The 19,732-nt window shown below is 43.5% G+C and overlaps 1 protein-coding gene across 3 annotated transcripts; it reads left to right on the forward strand.

Moving 5' to 3' along the window:
- Window positions 1-5,580: 5,580 nt before the first annotated feature.
- LOC142659570 (UDP-N-acetylglucosamine transferase subunit ALG13-like) lies at window positions 5,581-15,234 on the forward strand. Of its 3 annotated transcripts, none has more exons than XM_075835835.1 (4): window positions 5,581-5,765; window positions 6,879-7,041; window positions 10,773-10,911; window positions 14,389-15,234. In XM_075835835.1, the coding sequence occupies exons 1-4, from the start codon at window positions 5,682-5,684 to the stop codon at window positions 14,498-14,500; spliced, it is 498 nt and encodes a 165-aa protein (XP_075691950.1). In that variant the 5' UTR covers window positions 5,581-5,681; the 3' UTR covers window positions 14,501-15,234. The 3 variants fall into 3 exon arrangements, with proteins under 3 accessions (XP_075691950.1, XP_075691951.1, XP_075691952.1); XM_075835836.1 differs by having other exon boundaries at window positions 5,764-5,851; XM_075835837.1 differs by lacking the exon at window positions 5,581-5,765 and adding an exon at window positions 6,637-6,756.
- The last annotated feature ends 4,498 nt before the right edge of the window (window positions 15,235-19,732 follow it).

A 19,732-nucleotide genomic window follows, 5' to 3' on the forward strand; every position in this document is an offset into this window, starting at 1 on the left:
ACGATAAAATAAGCCCTCACACCTCTCCATCAACAAAAAAAAAAAAAGTTATGCCTCTCGGAATATGGTTTTAACAAATAGTTTTTACTTTGTAAAAGTAGTCAAATACAAAAAAAACGGTATAAATTTGGTATCACCTTAATCGTATTAAGTTGCAGAAAAAAATTACGTTATCGTTTTTACCGCACGGTGAAAGCCGTAAAAACAAAACCCAAAAAACAATGGAGGAATCTGTTTTTCCCAGTTTCAGCCTGCAAAGACTTTTATTTCAGTTTCCCAGTACATTAAATGGTACTTTAAATGGTGTCAATAGAAAATACAACTCCTCCCACCAGAAATAAGCCCTCACACGACTCTATTGACGGAAAAATAAAAAAGTTATGGCTCTTGGAAGAAGGGGAGTGAAAAATCCAAAAATGGTTCAGTCCAGAAAGGGTTACTTAATTTCGAATGAAAAAAAACATTTATAACCACATGTGTGATATTGCCGTACTCGGGAGAAATTGCTTTACAAATGTAAGGGTGCTTTTTCCTCCTTTATTCTTGAAAATTAAAAAATTCAACATTTTAGGGGAAATAATGTTGATATTCATTTTCACAGCCTATTTATAATAAATTCTGCAAAAGACCTGTTGGGTCAAAATGCTCACTATTCCCCTAAATAGATTCCTTAAGTGATGTAGTTTCACAAATGGGGTCACTTGTGGGGTGTTTCCACTGTTTTGGTACCTCAGGGGCTTTGCAAATACGACATGGTGCCTGAAAACCATTTCAGCCCTGCTGTGGGTCCAAACAGCAGTTTATTACCACATATGGGGTATTTCCGTAATCGGGAGAAATTGCTTTACAAATCCTCTACGTTTTTCAGAAACAAAGTAGATTTTTATCTTCACAGATTAATTCAAATACAGTACATTTAGCAAAATAACTGGGGTCAAAATGCTAACTATACCCCTAGATAAATTCCGTGAGGCGTGTAGTTTCCAGATTGGGGTCACTTTTGGGTGTCATATATGCACATGGATGTCAGGAGCAACCCCAGAGCTGGAGTCCCGGGCAGAGCGCTAGTACTGGTACTCCAGCTGTGCTCCTGACATCACTGGGACACCTGCTCTGGGGAAGCCCCTGACATCACTGTCGATGTATGGACAGCAATGTCAGAGGCTTCCCCAGAGTACCGAAGAAGAGCCTAGCGCTCTGCCCGGGACTCCAGCTCTGGGGAAGCCCCAGACATCGCTGTCCATATGTGCACAGCGATGTCAGGGAATTCCACAGAGCGCAGGGGCAGAGCCTTTACTAGCGGTCTGCTCGGGACTCTGCTCTGGGGAAGCCCCAGACATCGCTGTCCATATGTGGACAGCGATGTCAGGGAATTCCACAGAGTACCGGAGCAGAGCCTGTACTAGTGGTCTGCTCGGGATTCCGCTCTGGGGAAGATCCTGACACACTGTCCATATATGGACAGTGATGTCAGTGAATTCCACAGAGTTCCGGAGCAGAGCCTGTACTAGGGGCTCTGTGTCCCGCGGGCCGCAGATGACTGCCCCAGGGGCCGCGTGTTTGAGACCCCTGATCTACAGCATGCACCAATGCTTAAATCTAATTGACATACCATAAGTGTCTTGAATCAGCTGCTTCAAAGGCCAGCAAGATATTGTCGTGTATTAAGAGAGGCATGGACTCGCGGGACAGGAATAGAATATTACCACTTTACAAAGCATTAGTGAGGCCTCAACTAAGGCCGAGTTCACACGTCGCGGATTTGTCGCAGATTTTGTTGCGGTTTTGACGCAGATCTCACCCTTTTGCATTGCAAAGTGTAAAATCTGCGCTGAAAATCTGCATGAAATCCGCGTCGTGTGAACTCAGCCTAACTGAACTGAACAGTTCAGTTCTGGGCTCCAGTTCATGGAAAGGATGCCCTGGAGTTAGAAAAAATACAAAGAAGAGCAACGAAGCTAATAAGGGGCATGGAGAATCTAAGTTATGAGGAAAGATTAAAAGAATTAAACCTATTTAGCCTTGAAAAAAGATGACTAAGGGAGGACATGATTAAATTATATAAATATATGAATGGCCCATACAAGAAATATAGTGAAATCCTGTTCCATGTAAAACCCCCTAAAAAAAGGGGGCACTCCCTCCGTCTGGAGAAAAAAAGGTTCAAACTGCAGAGGCGACAAGCCTTCTTTACAGTGAGAACTGTGAATTTATGGAATAGCCTACCGCAGGAGCCGTCACAGCAGGGACAGTAGATGGCTGCAAAAAAGGCTTAAAATAATTTCTCATAACAAAATAATATCAGCTCTTATGTCAATGTATAGAATTCTTGATTGACTGTTAATCCAGTCGGATTAAACCAATGGGGGTAGTAAAACAAAGTTCTATAATTTTTCCCACATTTCACTTTCTCCCATCTCTTGGGTGATGTCAAAGTTAAACTGTGTAGGGACACGCCCCTTTGACATGGTAACACCCAGCTGTCAATTTCTTCATAAATTTCTAGGAGGAATAACAGAGGAATGGCAAAATGCAGAGTTCCAAAATTGTGATTTCAAGGTGAGCACATGTATTTACTAAAATAGACATGTCTGGAGCGGCGACACATCCTATTTAACCCTTTAGTGACTGATTTTTTTCATTTTTTTCTTGGTCGCATTTCAAAATCCATAACTTTTTTTTATTTTTCCGTAGACAAAGACGTGTGAGGCCTTGTTTTTTGTGGAACAAGGTGTATTTTTTAATGGCACCATTTTGGGGTACCTAACATTTATTGATTACCTTTAATTAACTTTTTATTCCGGGGGTAATTAAATAAGAAACTGAAATTCCATCATTCTTTTTCTTCTTTTTACAATTACGCCATTTACGGTGTGGTTAATATAACACAATCAATTTATTTTGTGGGTCGTTACGATTACGATGATACCAACTTTATATATTTTTTTGTTTTACTATTCTTGCACACAAAAAAAACCACTTGTGTTTTTGTGTCACCATATTATAAAAGCCAAAACTTTTTTATTTTTCCACCTAGACAGCTCTCTGATGACTTATATTTTGCTGGACAACATGTCATTTTTATTGGAACCATTTTGGGGTACATACAACTTTTTGATTGCCTTTTGTCTTTTTTTGGAAGGCAGGAGGAACGGAAAACAGAAATTCTGGCATTGTTTTTTGTTTATATTTTGGCGTTCACCGTGCAGATTAAATAACGTTATCGTTTTATAATTCAGGGTGTTACGGACACGGCGATACTAATAATGTGTAGCTTTTTTTTTTTTTTCATAAAAAATTATTTTGTATGGGGCAAAAAGTGGGTTTTTCCTTCTTTTTTTTTTTATTTGGGACTTTTCTTACCACACACACACACACACACACACACACACACACACACACACACACACACACACACACACACACACACACACACACCATTGCTGCACAAGTATAAGGCTTCATGCACATGACCGTAGCAATGTGCATGGCCATGATTTCCGGGTTGGCCAGCCACGGAGTGACAGCCGCGAGTTGCCCGCAAATCGCGGGCTGTGCACATGGCCATTATTTTCAATGAGCCCGGACCGCAGAACACTGCCGTAATAAGGCTTGCCCGTTCTTTCTGCGGTCCGGGCTCCGGTGCCATGCACGGACCGTGAAAACCACGGTCGTGTGCATGGCCCCATAGGAATGAATGGGGCCGCAATTCTCCCGTGGATTTTCGGGGGAATTGGGCCGCAAAAGCACGTTCGTGTGCATGGGGCCTTATACACACACAGAATTGCTGCATGGACATATGTGCATACACAGCTCTACTTCACATAATACCCGGCTCTGCTGCATGCACACATACAGCTATGGTGCACGCACATCAGGCACACACAAGAATGCACCACCCCGAGGGTTTTCTAACCAGATTCTTTTCATTTTCTGGAAAATGGATCCAAAAATCAGACAGGCAACATTGTTTACAGACAAATGGCAAAACCAAAATGGATCATAACGCTGATAAGTGATTTATGTTAGATACAAATAGAAACACATTTGCAGCCTTTACTGTGAACTGCGGAGTCCAGACACGGTGGATAACTTATGATGCGGATTTTGCTGCGTATCTGCAACAAATCCGTAGTGACATCTGCATGTGTTTGGCCCCATGCACACGACCATGCTTGTAATCACGATCTGTGATTATGGGCGCGGACGGCCTTGGACAGTCACGTGCATTTGCAGGCCACGCTCCCATTATAAGTATGTGAGAATGGTCCGTAAAATCAAAAAAATAGTCCTATTTTTTACGGATGATTTCTACGGCCTAGACACCTTCCCGTAAATATACAGGAAGGCGTCCGTGCGCCATAAAAATGAATGGAACTGTATTTTGATCCACAATTACGGTCCGTGTGCATGGGATTTTGCCACATATTTCACCCTATGCTTTGCAGAGGGTGAAATCAGCTGTGGAAATCCATGGCAGAACGATGTGTACAAAAAAGTCCTCTGTTTACAAACTGTTTAGGAATTCACAGATAGTTGCCAACCACATACATACACATTAGGCTGCGTTCACATCTGCGTCAGGGTCCCATTCTGACATTCCGTCAGAGCTTCCCGTCAGAACGGAGCCCTGACTGAAACCATAGGTTTACATTTGCTTCACCATTGATTTCAATGGTGATGGATCCAGTGCAAATGGTTTCCGTTTGTCTCAGTTGTGTAAGGGTTCCATAGTTTTGACGGAAGTAATACCGTAGTCGACTGCGCTATTCATTCCGTCAAAACGACGGAACCCTTGCACAAAAGTGAAAAAAACGGAAACCATTTGCAACGGATCCGCCACCATTGAAATCAAGGTTTCCGTTTGTTTCAGTCAGGGTTCCGTTCTGACAGGAAGCGCCGATGGAACGCCAGAACGGAGCCCTGACGCAGATGTGAACGAAGCCTTACACACAGCACTGCTGCATGCACATTATACACACAGCTTTGCTGCACACAAAATATACACAACTCTACTAAACACACAAACATGCAGATCTGCTGCACTCACAAATACATACACAGCTCTGCTGCACACACACACATACACAGCTCTGCTGCACACACAAACATACACAGCTCTGCTGCACACACAAACATACACAGCACTGCTGCATACACAAACATACACAGCTCTGCTGCACACACAAACATACACAGCTCTGCTGCACACACAAACATACACAGCTCTGCTGCACACACAAACATACACAGCTCTGCTGCACACACAAACACACACACAGCTCTGCTGCACACACAAACATACACAGCACTGCTGCACGCACATTATACACACAGCTTTGCTGCACACAAAATATACACAGCACTGTTGCCCACACAAACACACAACTTTGACACACACACACACACACACACACACACTGTACATGTGAATAAGGCTGTTTCTGCAGGATGTGCAAGGATTTCTGCAAACAACATTCAGAGAATGGACCAATATCTGAAACAAATCTGCAGTGTGAATTCCTCCCGGCTCACATGCGGACACCTCCAAGTCTGACTCCTCCCAGGCATGTGACTGATCACATGATGATGAGGTCATGAAAGGTCCTGCAGCAACTAGAACCTAACCTCTCCTGTTCTGTGAGTGTTGTGCTTTGTGTACTGCCGGCAGGACCTGCACCATGGAGAGCTGTGTGTTTGTTACAGTGGGGACTACGAGCTTTGATGATCTGATATCCTGCGTCTCCTCGGAGCCCATGATCAGGGTAATCCTGCATGTTATTACAGCAGTCCGGCTGTGTTACGTGTCATCGCTTCATAGCCCGACTACTTCTTGCTGCTGCTTTACCAGGTGCATACAAGGGGCTTTCAGAAAGTTAAACTTATCCACAGTGTAATGAAAAGTTCTGCAACTCTCCAGTATACTTTCTGTATGTCCATTCCTTACCACTTTCAAAAACTCTGCTAGTGGTCAGTGAATGAGAACTTTCATTGTTTACTTCCAGTGGATACTAATCTGTTCCTGATGTCACGCGTTTTTTACGTCAGCAAAAAAACTGAAGGAGGCGTTTTATTTTTTTCCTCATCATTTCTTTAGCAACTGGTGTGTGAAAAACACACCGCACATGGATGATGTCCATGTGCTGTCCTTTTTTTCACGCACGCATTGACTTCAAAGGTTGCGTGATGCGCAAAAAACGCACAAGAATAAGACATGCAGTGAGTTTCACACAGCGGACACACGCTGCATGAAAAACACAATGCCCCATTGAATAGCATAGGTCCGTGCGACGTCCCTTGTTAACGCGCGTAACACGGATGTGAAATACGCTCGTGTGAATAAGGCCTTAAATTTAGAATGGAAAATCTACAACAAATACGCAACCGTTTCTTAATCCACCGCACGTAAATTTATGCCGCGATTTCTGCTACTGTAATACCCTGGGGATTTTCTCTGCCAGCTCAACAGCCCATGGCAGTCGGAGGCCTAACAAAGGTCTGCCGTAGGTTTGGCCTATTATGTCCTCTAAACAATGCAAAGAGTTATCTCTTATATGTTTAGGCTAAAACCTGGCAATCTGGAGAAGGTGCTGGTTGTAGGTTGTGGTTCTGTGCCTGGAACTTCAGACTCCCTAATGTTACTCCCCACAACCCAATGGACTACAACTCCTGGCAGTGGGTGTTAATACATATGGCCAGCACTTTCTTTCCAGCTCCAGAGAGGTAGCAAGATTGCTGCTGCTTCAGGTTTTTGAGGTAAATATATATATTTTATACACAACAATGTGATTCACAATCGGATAAACATAAAATAATCTGACACGTTCCATTGCGTAATCCTCAGTCTTCTATATCTTTTATTCTTCTCATCACTCTAGATCCTCACAGACCTTGGCTACAACAGACTGATTCTCCAGATCGGGAGGGGAACCGTAGACCCTCCGTCATACAGTGCAGCCGGTTTTACTGTGGATGTCTTCAGGTATAAGGACTCACTGGCAGAAGATATGAGGAAGGCTGATCTTGTTATAAGCCATGCAGGTACATGATTCATTTCCGCACCTCTAAAATAGTTCTCAGAACTAGACTCTATATTGCCATTTCATATCCTGTAAGGTCAGGCCCGACTTCAAATGCATGGAGAATAGATTCTTATCTGATAAACTAAGGGGCTATTCACACTGTTTGCAGTGTCCGTTCAAGTATCACACACGCCGAATATATACATAACTCCCCTCTCATCCGATGGATGGCAAAAGTGTGTTCTTTTGACCTCTGTCGGGCTGATATACGTCGCCATACCTTCTATTTCGTTGTATGGATTAGTGCAGTTCCAATAAGATGTATCCAATAAACAAATGTCAACTGCACAGTATACTTTTTTGTAACATGGAAGCCTATGGGCTTTGTATGCCTCTGTATAGCTATAGAGTATACAAAGGGGGCTTAGGCGGGATTCACACGACTGGGTCGTTCCCGAGCCCGAGTGTCGGCCGGTGATATCGGCCATTTTGCCCGGCCGGTTTGCATTAAGTTTGGCATCCGTACCGGACCGGGCAGATCCGGACAGTGACATCAGCGGCAACTCCTGAAGGGGAATCCCCATGTGTTCGGGGATTCCGCTTCAGGAGTTTCCCCTGATGTCACTGCCCGGATATGGACAGAGACATCAAGCGCTCTGTCCAGGAGCGGAATCCCCGAAAACACGGGGATTCCGCTCCTTCAAGGAGCTAAAGTGCGGCTAGCACATAGCAGAGCAGGGAGATACCTCCCCGCTCTGCTATAGTGGCGTCGCTACAGTAGTAGCAGCCGCAGCTGCTAGCGGCGCCATCGAAGGTGTCGCCGGGCCAGGGTGCTTTTAAAACAAGCAGGGGAAGGGAGCCAGCGCAGTGCTCCCTCCACCTGCTGTACACCCCGGCCCTGCCACACAGTGTACAGCGATGCCATTCGTCAGAATGGCATCAACTCCTCCTCCTCACATGCACTCTGCGCTGTGAGGAGGAGGAGATAGAGCGCAAGCTCCGGAAAACCCGGCCATCACTCGGGACACATCCTGGTGATGGCCGTGTATTACCCGGCCCCATAGACTTCTATGGGAGCCAGGCGGCCGGGTACCCGGGCGAAGATAGAGCATGTCCTATTTTTTGACGGCCGGTTTCCCCGGCCGTCAAAAAATCGGTCTTGTGAAAAGCCCCATTAGGGGTCTATTATTCTTAATGCAGCCGGGTGCCGGCCGTTTTATGAACGGCCGGCACCTGGCCGGGAAACCCTGCCGTGTGAATGAGGCCTTATGCCAAAGGCATACGTCAAGAATATCTCCAGACCTATAGCTCTGACGGACACTGCGTACCTAAGCTGTTAAAGAAGGATTCCTGTCACATTGATCTTCAGATATGACAATCAATGTGATCTTCTCACTATCTACTGTAAGTCTGATCTCCGGCCACCAGTGATTTGCAGAATGAAAGTAGCTTAAACCTTTTGGCGCAGCTCTCAAATTTCTGTTACTGAAAAAGATTGTAAGCCTTTTGCTTAGGCTGAGTTTACACTACCATTAAGATTTACGTTTTTTGCTCCGTCAAAAGAGCAGAAAAACGAAAACTAAAAGGACAGAGTGCTGTATCCAACCGTGTATGATGGACTCCATTGACTATAATGAGGTCCGTCGGGTTCTGCTGTGGAGTCCATCGTTTTAACAGGAAGCGCAGTGCTGCATGTTGAGCTATTCTTCCCGTCAAATATGACGGAACTGCAAACAGAGCAACCACTGATGGTGTGTGAACAGAGCCTTAGAATGGTGTGTTGTCTCTAAGCAATGGCAGAGAAGTCTGAGTGATCTATAGAGCTCAATCATTCCAAAAATCAAAGGTGGTCCAAGATCAGACTCCACGACCTATGCGATCTTCTCTTCTGTATTTATGACATATCAGAAGATCTTTGTTTGGGTTTCTTACGACTAGGATGATGACTGTTTCCAATGGCTATTCGCAAAAGTACAGGGTGGGCCATTTATATGGATACACCTAAATAAAATGGGAATGGTTGGTCATATTAACTTCCTGTTTGTGGCACATTAGTATACGGGAGGGGGGAAACTTTTCAAGCTGGGTGTTGACCATGGCGGCCATTTTGAAGTCGGACATTTTGTATCCAACTTTAGTTTTTTCAATGGGAAGGGGGTCATGTGACACATCAAACTTATCGAGAATTTCACAAGAAAAACAATGGTGTGCCTGGTTTTAACGTTACTTTATTCTTTCATGAGTTATTTACACGTTTCTGACCACTTATAAAATGTGTTCAAAGTGCTGCCCATTGTGTTGGATTGTCAATGCAACCCTCTTCTCCCACTCTTCACACACTGATAGCAACACCGCAGAAGAAATGCTAGCACAGGCTTCCAGTATCCGTAGTTTCAGTTGCTGCACATCTCGTATCTTCACCGCATAGACAATTGCCTTCAGATGACCCCAAAGATAAAAGTCTAAGGGGGTCAGATCGGGAGGCATTTCTTCTGCGGTGTTGCTATCAGTGTGTGAAGAGTGGGAGAAGAGGGTTGCATTGACAATCCAACACAATGGGCAGCACGTTGAACACATTTTATAAGTGGTCAGAAACTTGTAAATAACTCATGAAAGAATAAAGTAACGTTAAAACCAAGCACACCATTGTTTTTCTTGTGAAATTCTCGATAAGTTTGATGTGTCACATGACCCTCTTCCCATTGAAAAAACTAAAGTTGGATACAAAATGGCCGCCATGGTCAACACCCAGCTTGAAAAGTTTCCCCCCTCCCATATACTAATGTGCCACAAACAGGAAGTTAATATCACCAACCATTCCCATTTTATTTAGGTGTATCCATATAAATGGCCCACCCTGTATATATAAACTTTGGTGCTCAGGACTGGACGTTCCCTATGATATGATGGTCCAAATGAATTAGAAAAGATGCTGGACCCCGTTTTTCTGTGGCGGATCCAGCACGGACCTGTAAAACACCTTCTGTTCACTAGAATGGGTAAGACTGCATTTTTTGACTACTCACTATAAATACTGATTGTTCCCTATGCGACTCTCTCTATTGGTATTAGTCCATGTATTTATGAAGTTTAGAGGACACTGTGGATCATCAGTTTGTAACCCATTGGGGATGTGATACTATATACAATCTTTGTGGGTAGTAAATCCAGCTTGCACTCTATGTTTCTATACATTTTTATTCAGTTATATTCGTGCTGAATTCTGTACCACCACAGTGTTAGTACTAGAGTCTTATAGTTATGTGTTTTTAAATGTATGCTATTTTGTGTAATAAAGTTGATATATTCTTATATATTCTGACTACGAGCTCTATTTTTCTTTGGTAGTGTTTTCTTTATGCCTTTCCTTTCTTTTGGAACCACTTCTGGCTTTGGCTAATAAAACTTCATCTAAACTGTGTGTGATCCTGGCCTAAAGTAGATGGGTGGAGTGATTTCTATTAAAAGGCACACACTTCTTAAAGAATTTGGTGCAATTTGTACATTTTGAATCTTGTCCTATAAATAGGCAGAGATTTGCACCAAAATTTGCACCATTTTTGGAAATTTTTCTTAAAAAATGTCTAAACTATGGCCACTTTTTTGTCACTTTCCATTATCAACAAGCAGAAACTGCTTTGTAAACGTGGTCCAATGTGTTATCAAGTTCTGGCTTTTGCTCCAATATAACATGCTTCTGGTCACAATTGCTTCTGCTCTTCTATTTCTAATGTTCATGGTCCTGCTTAGGTGCTGGAAGCTGCTTAGAAACACTTGAAGCACGAAAACCTCTTATTGTTGTCATCAATGAGAAACTAATGTCCAACCATCAACTCGAACTTGCAAAGCAACTTCATAAAGATGGACACCTCTACTACTGTACATGCAGGTATAGCGGAGACGTATATGTCAAGCATGCTCCATAAAGTGATACTAAATCTACACTGCATTTCTTTGCTCTGACCTGAATTCATTGCTGAAATAGGATCGGTCAACTCTCCTGACGTGTGTTTTACTGAATACTTGTATTTCCCATGAAATAACAGATGGCGCATCTGTCCTTAGAACTCTGCATTGTGCTGTTCCTCTCCTTCTCCCCATGGAAATGTATGAATACATTGACAACTGGGTGTTACCATTCCCCTTGTAATAGGGTGTGTCTCTACAGTGAAGGAAATAAGTATTTGATCCCTTGCTGATTTTGTAAGTTTGCCCACTGTCAAAGACATGAACAGTCTAGAATTTTTAGGCTAGGTTAATTTTACCAGTGAGAGATAGATTATATAAAGAAAATCACATTGTGAAAATATATATTTATTTGCATTGTGCATAGAGAAAGAAGTATTTGATCCCTTTGGCAAACAAGACTTAATACTTGGTGGCAAAACCCTTGTTGGCAAGCACAGCAGTCAGACATTTTTTGTAGTTGATGATGAGGTTTGCACACATGTTAGATGGAATTTTGGCCCACTCCTCTTTGCAGATCATCTGTAAATCATTAAGATTTCGAGGCTGTCGCTTGGCAACTCGGATCTTCAGCTCCCTCCATAAGTTTTCGATGGGATTAAGGTCTGGAGACTGGCTAGGCCACTCCATGACCTTAATGTGCTTCTTTTTGAGCCACTCCTTTGTTGCCTTGGCTGTATGTTTCGGGTCATTGTCGTGCTAGAAGACCCAGCCACGAGCCATTTTTAATGTCCTGGTGGAGGGAAGGAGGTTGTCACTCAGGATTTGACGGTACATGGCTCCATCCATTCTCCCATAGATGCGGTGAAGTAGTCCTGTGCCCTTAGCAGAGAAAAACCCCCAAAACATAATGTTTCCACCTCCATGCTTGACAGTGGGGACGGTGTTCTTTGGGTCATAGGCAGCATTTCTCTTCCTCCAAACACGGCGAGTAGAGTTAATGCCATAGAGCTAAATTTTAGTCTCATCTGACCACAGCACCTTCTCCCAATCACTCTCAGAATCATCCAGATGTTCATTTGCAAACTTCAGACGGGCCTGTACATGTGCCTTCTTGAGCAGGGGGACCTTGCGGGCACTGCAGGATTTTAATCCATTATTGCATAATGTGTTACCAATGGTTTTCTTGGTGACTGTGGTCCCAGCTGCCTTGAGATCATTAACAAGTTCCCCCGTGTAGTTTTCGGCTGAGCTCTCACCTTCCTCAGGATCAAGGATACCCCACGAGGTGAGATTTTGCATTGAGCCCCAGATAGATGTCGATTGACAGTCATTTTGTATGTCTTCCATTTTCTTTCTATTGCACCAACAGTTGTCTCCTTCTCACCCAGCGTCTTACTTATGGTTTTGTAGCCCATTCCAGCCTTGTGCAGGTCTATGATCTTGTCCCTGACATCCTTAGAAAGCTCTTTGGTCTTGCCCATGTTGTAGAGGTTAGAGTCAGACTGATTAATTGAGTCTGTGGACAGGAGTCTTTTATACAGGTGACCATGTAAGACAGCTGTCTTTAATGCAGGCACCAAGTTGATTTGGAGCGTGTAACTGGTCTGGAGGAGGCTGAACTCTTAATGGTTGGTAGGGGATCAAATACTTATTTCTCTGTGCACAATGCAAATAAATATATATAATTTTGACAATGTGATTTTCTGTGGTTTTTTTTCTATATAATCTCTCTCTCACTGGTAAAATTAACCTAGCCTAAAAATTCTAGACTGTTCATGTCTTTGACAGTGGGCAAACTTACAAAATCAGCAAGGGATCAAATACTTATTTCCTTCACTGTACATACTCTGCCACTACCCGCACTGATTAGACAATGTCAGCGTGTAGGAACACGCGGTACTAAGGGGAATGGTAACGCCAGTTATCTATTAATACACTCAAAACTGTATTATTGTCTCTTGATACAACTGTAAATATTGTAAAACTGCATTTTTTTTGGGTATTGTGGCAAAATAATTATCATTGCAATTTTCACATTGCCCACCAGATGGCAGTGTAATCTCCATTCCCACATGAACAAGGCCACATTGCTTTTCACCTTTGCTATATTCATAGTGAATGTTATTCCATACAACCCTATATATTAGCAACATAATAACATACATTAGGGCATATTCATAAAGTGTATTTGTGTTCAGCTTTAACCCCCTTTGCACACCACAACATAATAGCACGTCCTAGTGTAGGGGGGGGGGGGGTGATGGATGGAGTGGGCTCACGCGCTGAGCCCGCTCCATACGCTGTGGGCGTCAGCTGTGTATTACAGCTAACTACCTGGACTAACGGCCAGGAATAGCGATCGCGCTGTTCCTGGCCGTTTAACCTCTTATATGTCGCAGTCCATAGCAACCGCGGCATCTAAGCTGTTAGAAAGCCCATCAGCCCCCCTCATTCCCCGTGGCACAAGGTTGTTATGGCCCTTCTCTGCCTGTGTTAAGCCCTGTCTCTAGCAGGGCTTAACAGAAGCCTGCAGAAATTACAATATACTGCAATACAATAGTATTGCAGTGTATTGTACCAGCGATTATAGCGACTAATAAAATAAGTTTAATAACGTTTTTAGTAGTGAAAAAAAATATTGAAAGTTAAAAAAAAAAAAACACGTATTCCCATTTTTCCTCTAAAGCAATGTAAAAATTGAAAAAAACTAACCAATTGGTATTGCCGCGTTTGTAAAAGTCCACACTATTACAATATAACCTTAATTAACCTGCACGGTGAACGCCGTAAAAAAAATAAATTTGAAAAACCCCAAAATCAATTTTTTTTAAAAAAAATAAATGATCAAAGAGTTGTACATACCCCAAAAATGATACCAATAAAAGCTACAGCTCATTCCGCCAAAAAATAAGCCCTCGCAACGCTCAATCGCCGAAAAAAAAAAAAGTTATGGCTCTTAGAATGTGGTGAAACAAACGTTTTATTTTTTTTAACAAATTTTTCTTTGTAAAATATAAAAAAAAAAACAACTATATGGCATCACCATAATCTTATTGAGCTGCAAAATTAAGTTGTTTATTTTACCGCACGGTGAAAGACTTAAAAACAAAATAGATCTGTTTTTCCCAATTCCACCCGACATGGAATATTTTTCCAGTTTCCCCGTATATTATATAGTACACTAAATAGTGCCAACGGAAACTACAACTCCTTTTGCAAAAAATAAGCCCTCACACCACTTTATTGAAGGAAAAATAAAAAAAAGTTATGGCTCCGAAGCCGGGAGTGAAAAACGAAAAAGCAAACAAATGGCTTCGTCCCAAAAAGGTTACGGAGGGAGCTTTATTCCAGATTTATACCTAAAAAACTGTGACCGCTTCTGGACTTCATTGTGTTTTAAGAAACATTACAACTTGGGACAGGAACGCGTAAAACTTTTCTGTTTTTCTTTCCGTAGCTCACTGGGGAACACACTGAAGACTCTGGACTTGTCGTCTTTGAATGTTTTTCCTCCAGGTCATCCAGAAATATTTGCAGATTTTCTTAATAAAGTTGTGGGCCTTCGATAGCAGTAACCAAATGGATCGTTACATTGAAAATACTCTGAAAGACTAAGAGAAGATCGGATTATTGTCAGAATGGGACTTTAATCCAGATCTGTTGGTGAAGTTTGGGATACGGGTGCAGCTCCTCTGGAAGATGCATTTATTGCTACATTTAATTGTGTGTACTACTTGTATGAGCATATCGGCATTGCCTGGGTGGTGAGACGGCTGAAGAAATAGTTGACTGGAAATCTCTGACTCTATCCACGCTGCCCCCCCAAAACTGTAATAATGCAGGTCCCCTACCTGCTAAAATTGTATGTTACATGTTTCTATTATTGGAAGTTCTGCCCAAATGTATGAAATTCCAACGTATGATTGTGCATATTAATACAGTTTTATTGCATTTTAAGCTGGTTTCAGTTTTAACTTAAACACTGTATAAGGAAAAGTTAATATAAGTTGTTGACATCTATAACACTAAATATTGGATGAATGTTGGCTGTGTATGGAGAAATACTGACTGTTCTAATAAAGTTAGGGAGAAAATTGATTTTCAACATAACCAATTCTTTGCCCCGGTCAGAAATGTCAAATGGGCAAGATCCCCCACACCAAGGCTCCATTCATGTCATGTTTGTGAACATATTCGCCGGGAAAGCTACCTGCTACCCATGCTGCACGTATCCATAGGGCTCCATTCACCCTGCACATGGCAAAAGGGTGTCTGTTTTTTTTTTTTTTTTATATACAATGGGAGCCTATTGGTGAAAGTGGCATACATTGCCACTGTCGTAGGTACATCTGAAAAATCCTTGCCGTATAGACGGAAAGCTGAAACGTGATGTGCACAGAGCCTTACAGTGGCAATGAAAGACTGACCATGCCATGTTTTTGCAATGTCTACAACAAACGGGCAGCACAAAATCAAAAGGTCTGCGCTGCATCTCTTGCGTCTCCTGCAGCTGGTCACTTTTCAGTGCCTTGTACATTATCGCTTATTACAGAGTTATCGGTTATGCCTTTAGAGTAGGGTCTAAGGCAGGGGTCTCAAACCCGGCCAGGTAAGTGGGCCTCATATAGAAAAAAATGGGAAGTTGACGGGCCGCATTACTTTCAAATTTGATACAATACAAAATTATTGTTATTCAAATTAGTTATTTGAACTACTATAACACTATATTACTAGAATAATAATACTACATTACTATAATAATACCGCTAGGTTTAAAATTTGAGAAATTTCTATACGTGCTTATTTCAACAATCCAGTTTAACGCTGGGTTCATACGAGCATGTTTCGTCCGTAATGGACGGAACGTATTTCGGCCGCAAGTCCCGGACCGAACACACTGCAGGGAGCCGGGCTACTACCACCATCATAGTTATGTAAGATGCTAGGAGTCCCTGCCTCGCTGCAGGACAACTGTCCTGTACTGTAATCATGTTTTCAGTACGGGACAGTAGTTCCACGGAGAGGCAGGGACTCCTAGCATCGTACATAACTATGATGCTAGGAGCCCGGCTCCCTGCAGTGGGTTCGGTCCGGGACTTGCGGCCGAAATACGTTCCGTCCATTACGGACGTAACATGCTCGTGTGAATCCAGCCTAAGGCTGGATTCACACGAGCACATTACGTCCGTAATGGATGGACGTATTTCGGCCGCAAGTCCCGGACCGAACCCACTGCAGGGAGCCGGGCTCCTAGCATCATAGTTATGTCACTGTCCATACACTGGACCGGAATGTGATATCAGGGGCAGAGCCGGTGTCCCGGAGCAGAGCACTAGTATAGGCTCTGCACCGGAACTCTGGGGAAGCCATTAACATCAGTGTCCATATATGGACAGTGATGTCAGGGGCTTTCCCAGAGCTGTCGTCCAGGAGCAGAGCCGCGTCTAGCACTCTGCCTAGGATTCCAGCTCTGCTCCTGACATCACTGTCCATATATCGACATGGATGTCAGGGCCAGAGCTGGAGTCCAGGGCAGAGTGCTTGTAGGCTCTTCCTGGGACTCCAGATGTGCTCCTGACATCACTGTCGATGTATGGACAGTGATGTCAGAGGCTTTCGCAGAGCCCATACTAGCGCTCTGCCCGGGACTCCGCTCTGGTGAAGACCCTGACACACTGTCCATATATGGACAGCGATGTCGGAATTCCACAGAGTCTGGGAGCAGAGCAGATACTAGCGCTCTGCCCGGGACTCCGCTCTGGGGAAGACCCTGACACACTGTCCATATATGGACAGCGATGTCAGGAAATTCCACAGAGTCCTGGAGCAGAGCTGATACTAGCGCTCTGCCCGGAACTCCGGCTGTGGGGAAGCCCCAGACATCGCTGTCCATATGTGTACAGCGATGTCAGGGAATTCCAGAGTCCCGGAGAAAAGTCTGTACTAGCGGCTCTGTCACACGGGCCGCATGCCATGTGCTTGAGACCCCTGGTCTAAGGGAACCAGAACATATGGCAGTCTTCTGTGTGGGGAAACAAAAGTGCATAGTCTTCCCTACACAATTCTTGGGTGTGCGAGGGGGATGCTGCTGTGGCACCTCAATCGAGAAACCAAAAAACTTTCACCAGGACCACTCAAACAACTGACTTAAAGGGGTTGTCCACTACCGGACAACTGATGACCTATCCACCGGATAGGTCATCAGTGTATGATCGTTGGGGGTCCGACACCCGGATCCCGCACCTATCAGCGTCTCCAGGCACCGGATGTCCATGCTGGAAGCAGATGGTTACGGCCACAGAATAGCAGCAGAACAGCTTCAAGTGAGTAGGAGCAGAGCTGCAGCACGGCCACTATGCAATGTACGGAGCCAACTGCTTCCGGCTCGAGACATTGCATACTGTGCAATGATATCCGGTGCCTGCAGGCAGCCGAAGGAGCTGATCGTTGCGGGGTCTGGTGGTCGGACCCGCACTAATGATATACTGATGACCTATCCGATGGATAGGTCATCAGTTGGCTGGTAGTGGACAACCCCTTTAACATACTGTGATTTTTATTTATTTATTTTTCATGTCAACGCAAGAATACCACTGTATTTTGCTACGGTGATATGTATGGAGCCATTGAAATTCAGTGGCCCTGTATTCGGGATCCATGTGATACGGATCCCAAATGCTCTCGTGTGCATGAGGCCTTTAACTGGTATGAAGTGTAGTTCCATAGGAGGTGCCATCGTTGCTTTGATGCGCTGGATATCCACCCACAATTTGATGTTAAAATACCTGCATATCACCCATTAGCTAAAAGTTGTTTACTTCAGTTTTATTTCTCCTGGACTGCTCTTCCCCAAATGTACAAAGAAATTAATGGAAAAATCCTTATATCTATTATACAGTCCACTTAAGGCGAGCCCCAAGAGTCCCAAGTTCAGATTCCCCTGTCCTCCACGTTCCAATAATTGGCTGCCCAGACACATTAGTGGGTAAAGGTGAATTAAAGGCTATGTACACATTTGTTTTGTTTTTTAATAAAAATATGTATGTGTTTGGGGCAACTTTACTTTTTATTAATTATTTTTACTTTTTGAGATACAGCTGCTTTGTATCCTGTATACAGAGCAGCTGGATCTTGTGCTGAATCCTTCAGGTCAGCGGCACTGACGAGTTCAGTGTCAGCGGGTCCACCTGTTATCAATCACATCTCGTTTTCAATTTACTAGTCATAGGCTTAGGGTATGTTCACACACAGCGTAAACATTAGGTATTTTCCGCAATGTATTTCATTGTGGAACATCCGCAGCGTATTACAGTAGCAGCAGATTGGATGGGATTTGAACAAATCTCATCCACACGCTGCGTAAAAAAAAAAATTTTTTAGAAATTGACCTGTGGTGCGTTTTTTATTCCGCAGGATGTAAATTTATGCATCAGAATTGCTGCTTTTCTGTTGCAGATTTTCTCCATTGAATTCAATGGGGAGGTAAATGCCGCAACAAAAAGGAAATGTTGCATTCTTTGCGGTGGAAAGCGGAGGTTCTGCCTCAAAAATCTCAACTCAGAAAAAAAAGAAAATATTTTTTTAGGTTTAAAAAGAATAAAAAGGTTTATGCTCATCACCCGAGTGTTGCCAAAGCTTTCTTCTGTTCTCTGTCCAGGTCAGCATCGGAGGATGACGTTATATCCCATGTGACTGCTGCAGCCAAACACATGCTGCATCCATCACGTGCAGCGTCTTCCCGGGAGGCCGGACGACAGGTCGCCATGACAAACTTTTTTCCTTAACCACGGTTTTCTGCAGTGGACGTTCAGGCCGAAAAACGGAACTACAATTTGGTGTGATTTTTTTTGTTTTCTTGGGCGGAATTCTCTGAGTTACAGGATGGATATGCTGTGTACTTTGAGGGTATGTGCACACAACCTATTTTCAGGCGTTTTACGCCTCGAATTACACCTGAAAAGACGGCTCCAATACGTTTGCAAACATCTGCCCATTGCTTGCAATGGGTCTTACGATGTTCTGTTCAGACGAGGTGTAATTTTACGCGTCGCTGTCAAAAGACAGAGCGTAAAATTACGCTCACGTCAAAGAAGTGCAGGACACTTCTTGGGATGTTTTTGGAGCCGTTTTTTCATTGTCTCCAATGAAAAACAGCTCCAATTACGTCTGTGAAAAACGCGAGTACATGCAAAAAAACAGCTCCGTCATTTCAGACGTATTTTGCGTTGTCGTATGAGCATACCCTTACTCAGCGTATCTGCCCTGTGTAAACATGGCCTTACAACTGAAACAGTAAAACGCATGGGTAATTAAAAAACACATGCGTTTTCAGATGCCCTTTTCTTTCCAGCATTTCAAAAATGCACAATGTGAACCGAGCCTAACTGCGGTGCAGGCAATGAAGATATTCCTTTGGGTATGTTCACACGGCCAAATTTCAGACGTATACGAGGCGTATTATGCCTCGTTTTACGTCTGAAAATAGGGCTACAATACGTCGGCAAACATCTGCCCATTCATTTGAATGGGTTTGCCGACGTACTGTGCAGATGACCTGTTATTTACGCGTCGTCGTTTGACAGCTGTCAAACGACGACGCGTAAAAATACAGCCTCGGCAAAAGAAGTGCAGGACACTTCTTTGGACGTTTTTGGAGCTGTTTTCTCATAGACTCCAATCAAAACAGCTCCAAAAACGGACGTAAAAAACGGCGTGAAAACGCCGCGAAAAATGCGAGTTGGTAAAAAAACGTCTGAAAAGCAGGGTCTGTTTTCCCTTGAAAACAGCTCTGGATTTTCAGA

This window comes from Rhinoderma darwinii, chromosome 8, assembly GCF_050947455.1.
Source record: "Rhinoderma darwinii isolate aRhiDar2 chromosome 8, aRhiDar2.hap1, whole genome shotgun sequence".
Taxonomy (NCBI): Eukaryota; Metazoa; Chordata; class Amphibia; order Anura; family Rhinodermatidae; genus Rhinoderma; species Rhinoderma darwinii.

What these genes read in the sequence shown, in the direction of transcription:
- LOC142659570 (XM_075835835.1), top strand. Translation starts at nt 5,682, where the DNA reads ATGGAGAGCTGTGTGTTTGTTACAGTGGGGACTACGAGCTTTGATGAT. An exon ending in CCTCGGAGCCCATGATCAGG is followed by an intron (nt 5,766 to 6,878) that starts GTAATCCTGCAT and finishes TCATCACTCTAG; the next exon opens with ATCCTCACAGACCTTGGCTA. An exon ending in TCTTGTTATAAGCCATGCAG is followed by an intron (nt 7,042 to 10,772) that starts GTACATGATTCA and finishes GGTCCTGCTTAG; the next exon opens with GTGCTGGAAGCTGCTTAGAA.